Genomic DNA, 3,658 nt, shown 5'->3' with positions numbered 1-3,658 from the left:
CGGGGCAGGCATGCTGTGAGAACAGTCATACTGTCCCCTCCAGGTGGCCAGCCACCCAGACCTGGGATTAGGGGACAGGCCAGGCTCTGTCTTTCCTCCAATGGGAGGCAGCCCATTGTCCTTTGCAGGCACCTCACAGGAAGCAAGCAGCACCCCCTGTGAGCACAGGAGACACAGCCCTGCCAGGGGGAGGCAGCCCCTCCCTGCTGGGGTGCCCTGAGCCAGTGGGTCCCTCCGGGCTTCCCTGGCCCCTGGCTCTGCGGGCAGTCAGAAGTGGGAGCAGCAGCCCGGGACTGAAGAGGTTAATGTTCATCTGCCTCCGAATGTTAATGTGTTTAGGTGATGTCAGTGGGAACCGGGAAGGAGGGAGTGGGAAGAGCAGTGGGGCTTAGAGGCAGCTGAGGCTGCAGGCTGCCCGGAAGACCCCCTTCGGGACTGCAGGCTCGCGCTCCAGGACGGGACTCCGGGCGCGGGAGGCTGCCGCAGCCTGCGTGGGCGGCCGGGCCAGCGGGCGACAGGCGCCGCAGGATGGACCTGGAAGCCTTGCTGCTGACCACTGCCCCCAACGCCAGCAACACCTCGGCCGGCCGGGACAACCTCACCTCCGCAGGTGAGTAGGGTCGGAGGGGAGCCGCCCTCCTCGGCGCTGGGGAGGGAAAAGGAAAAGGCTCACCTCTGAGCCCAACTGCCCAGGGAAACTTTCAGGGCTTCATGAGCAGGTCTGCAGTCTGCTTTGCTCGCAGGGGAAGGGGAGAAGGGGGCGGGGCAGGCAAGGGCAGGAGGAGCTGGAGCAAAGGCGCATCCAGAAGTGGCAAGGATGGTGGCCAGCGGCGGCGAGGGCTCGCTGATGAGTTCCAAATGTGCTTTGCAGGAAAAAACCCAGGCTGGAAAAGCCAGCCAGAGAAGCTGGAGGACAGTCTGTGGGGAGGCAGCTGGAGGCTCCCTGATTCACCAGTGCCTTTGGCTTTTTACTCCAGCCACAGCAATGGGATCTGAACCATCCGGGCTGCCCCCTGGAAAGGCTGTGGGAAGGGGTAACTCACAGGGATTAACTTTCCTGGTGAGTGAAGCTGCCTGACATCTCCAGAGCTGAGATGCCTTGCAATTCTAGCTTTGAGGAAGACGGGAAGGAAGGAAAAAGAGGAAAGGTTTGTGTGAAGACAATTCTCAGGCGGTGGGGCTGCAGCACACCGCTTCAGGTTCTGCTCCCTGGGTGGGGGCCCAGGCTCAGAAGACCCAGGCCAAGGCAATCCCCCGTAGGGTCCCAGCAGAGGGGAGGGCTGAGGGCCTCATGGGCAGAAGCCTCCACAAGACAGTCGCCCACAGAGATGCCCAGGAAGCAGTCACAGCTCCAACCAGCAATTTCTAAAATGAAATGGTCAAGGCTGCAAATAGAAAAAGAGCAAGTACATACATGCGCACGCGCGCGCACACGCGCGCACACAAACGCATGTCCTTCTGTTAAGCCAGCGGGGGCCCACAGCTGTGGCTGTTGGCTCTGTGTCTTCTGAAACAATGCAGGAGGCAAAGGACTGGGTCCTTCAACTAACAGGTAGTGGGTTAGAATCTAGGAGGATTGACCAGGAAACCGGTGGAGGAGGCCAAGGTGAGCAACAGTGTGTGGAGGGAGAATGGTAGGAGAGAATTCTAGATAAATGGTGGACCCTGAGCTGGAACGGCAGGGAGGATGCAGAGGCGAGCAAGCGTGTCGCCGGAGGCTGAGCAGGCCAGAAGGATGTCAGCCCTTAGAGAGCAGAGTCCATGCCTAGTGACTGACACTTGGCTTTCTGTCCCCAGGGCCACCTCCTCGCAGAGGGAGTGTCTCTTATGTCAACATCATCATGCCCTCGGTGTTTGGCACCATCTGCCTCCTGGGCATCGTGGGGAACTCCATGGTCATCTTCGCGGTGGTGAAGAAGTCCAAGCTGCACTGGTGCAGCAACGTCCCCGACATCTTCATCATCAACCTCTCGGTGGTGGACCTCCTCTTCCTCCTGGGCATGCCCTTCATGATCCACCAGCTCATGGGCAACGGGGTCTGGCACTTTGGAGAGACCATGTGCACCCTCATCACGGCCATGGACGCCAACAGTCAGTTCACCAGCACCTACATCCTGACCGCCATGGCCATCGACCGCTACCTGGCCACTGTCCACCCCATCTCCTCCACCAAGTTCCGGAAGCCTTCTGTGGCCACCCTGGTCATCTGCCTCCTGTGGGCCCTCTCCTTCATCAGCATCACCCCTGTGTGGCTCTATGCCAGGCTCATCCCCTTCCCAGGGGGCACAGTGGGCTGTGGCATCCGCCTGCCCAACCCGGACACTGACCTCTACTGGTTCACCTTGTACCAGTTCTTCCTGGCCTTTGCCTTGCCCTTTGTGGTCATCACGGCTGCATACGTGAGGATTCTGCAGCGTATGACGTCCTCCGTGGCTCCCGCCTCTCAACGCAGCATCCGGCTGCGGACGAAGAAGGTGACCCGCACGGCCATTGCCATATGCTTGGTCTTCTTTATATGCTGGGCACCCTACTACGTGCTACAGCTGACCCAGTTGTCCATCAGCCGCCCGACGCTCACCTTTGTCTACCTGTACAATGCGGCTATCAGCTTGGGCTATGCCAACAGCTGCCTCAATCCCTTTGTGTACATCGTGCTCTGCGAGACGTTCCGCAAACGCTTGGTCCTGTCAGTAAAGCCTGCGGCCCAGGGGCAGCTTCGAGCCGTCAGCAACGATGAAGAGAGGACAGAAAGCAAAGGCACCTGACACTTCCCCTGCTACCCTGGGCACCTCCAAGTCAGGACACCACAGCAGGCCACGGGGAGAGAGACTGATGAAAACCCAAGACCGCTCTGGGAGAATGCAGGGAGGCTGGGCGGGGAGGGGGTTGCTGCTACCAAACACCTTCCACGGGGCCCCCCAAATTGCTGGGAAGGCTCCAAGCCAGGTCGGGGGCTTCAAGCATCAGAAATCCCCTTGGGAGAGCAGGATGGAAGCTTGGGGTTGAACAGAAGCTGAGCAAGAAGAAAATGTTGCTTTAAATATTCAGTTGAGCCCTGCATTGGCTAGCTCCCAAATGTCTTTTTCCTGAGACAAGAGGTTTGTTTAAAGCCAGGCAGGGCCTGGGTGTGACAGCGGGGCCCCACGGCACTGCACAGGCCCTGGGGAGATGGGGAAGGTGGTGCCGACTCCATGCCCTTTCCATCTCATTGGCAGGATGGAGGGCAGCCTCTCTCCCAAGCTGGAGGGTGATGAGAAAGGAAGCGTGCCGTCTCTCCGTGTTCCAGCATCCTGTGCTGCTTTCCCTGTGTCTTTAGGGGTTGCATGTTTATCATTTGGGGGTGGGGGGCTCTAAGCCCACAGGAGTAAAAGCCCATGTGCTAGGAGACCCAACTGAAAATGACAAGGCTCACTGGGGTGGGTGGGGGTGAGGTGTCTTGAAATTAAAAAAAAAAAGGGAGGTAACAAGGGGGTTTTTGCAGCTGTGGGCACATTGTCATCACGGGGCACATTCATCTGTCACCAGTTCCAGAGCGAGTGGCCATCAGTGTCCTGCATGTGCAGGGGTCATTCAGATGCCTGGTGTGTTGGCACCATCTTTTTGTTGTGGCCCTTCCTCTCCCAAATAAAAAGCTCTAGATGCTCCTATATAACTGCTT

At 58.6% G+C, this 3,658-nt stretch overlaps 1 protein-coding gene across 1 annotated transcript; it reads left to right on the top strand.

Moving 5' to 3' along the window:
* Positions 1-296: 296 nt before the first annotated feature.
* Positions 297-3,636, top strand: MCHR1 (melanin-concentrating hormone receptor 1). Its single transcript, XM_005871377.2, has 2 exons — positions 297-610; positions 1,798-3,636. Exons 1-2 carry the CDS (start codon positions 529-531, stop codon positions 2,763-2,765), a joined length of 1,050 nt encoding a protein of 349 aa, XP_005871439.2. The 5' UTR covers positions 297-528; the 3' UTR covers positions 2,766-3,636.
* Positions 3,637-3,658: the final 22 nt, after the last annotated feature.

This window comes from Myotis brandtii, unplaced genomic scaffold (assembly GCF_000412655.1).
Source record: "Myotis brandtii unplaced genomic scaffold, ASM41265v1 scaffold339, whole genome shotgun sequence".
Classification (NCBI taxonomy): Eukaryota; Metazoa; Chordata; class Mammalia; order Chiroptera; family Vespertilionidae; genus Myotis; species Myotis brandtii.
The sequence above is the reverse complement of the archived record's forward strand: the minus strand, read 5'-3'. Positions and strand labels throughout refer to the sequence as shown.

What these genes read in the sequence shown, in the direction of transcription:
- MCHR1 (XM_005871377.2), top strand. Translation starts at nt 529, where the DNA reads ATGGACCTGGAAGCCTTGCTGCTGACCACTGCCCCCAACGCCAGCAAC. An exon ending in GGACAACCTCACCTCCGCAG is followed by an intron (nt 611 to 1,797) that starts GTGAGTAGGGTC and finishes TTCTGTCCCCAG; the next exon opens with GGCCACCTCCTCGCAGAGGG.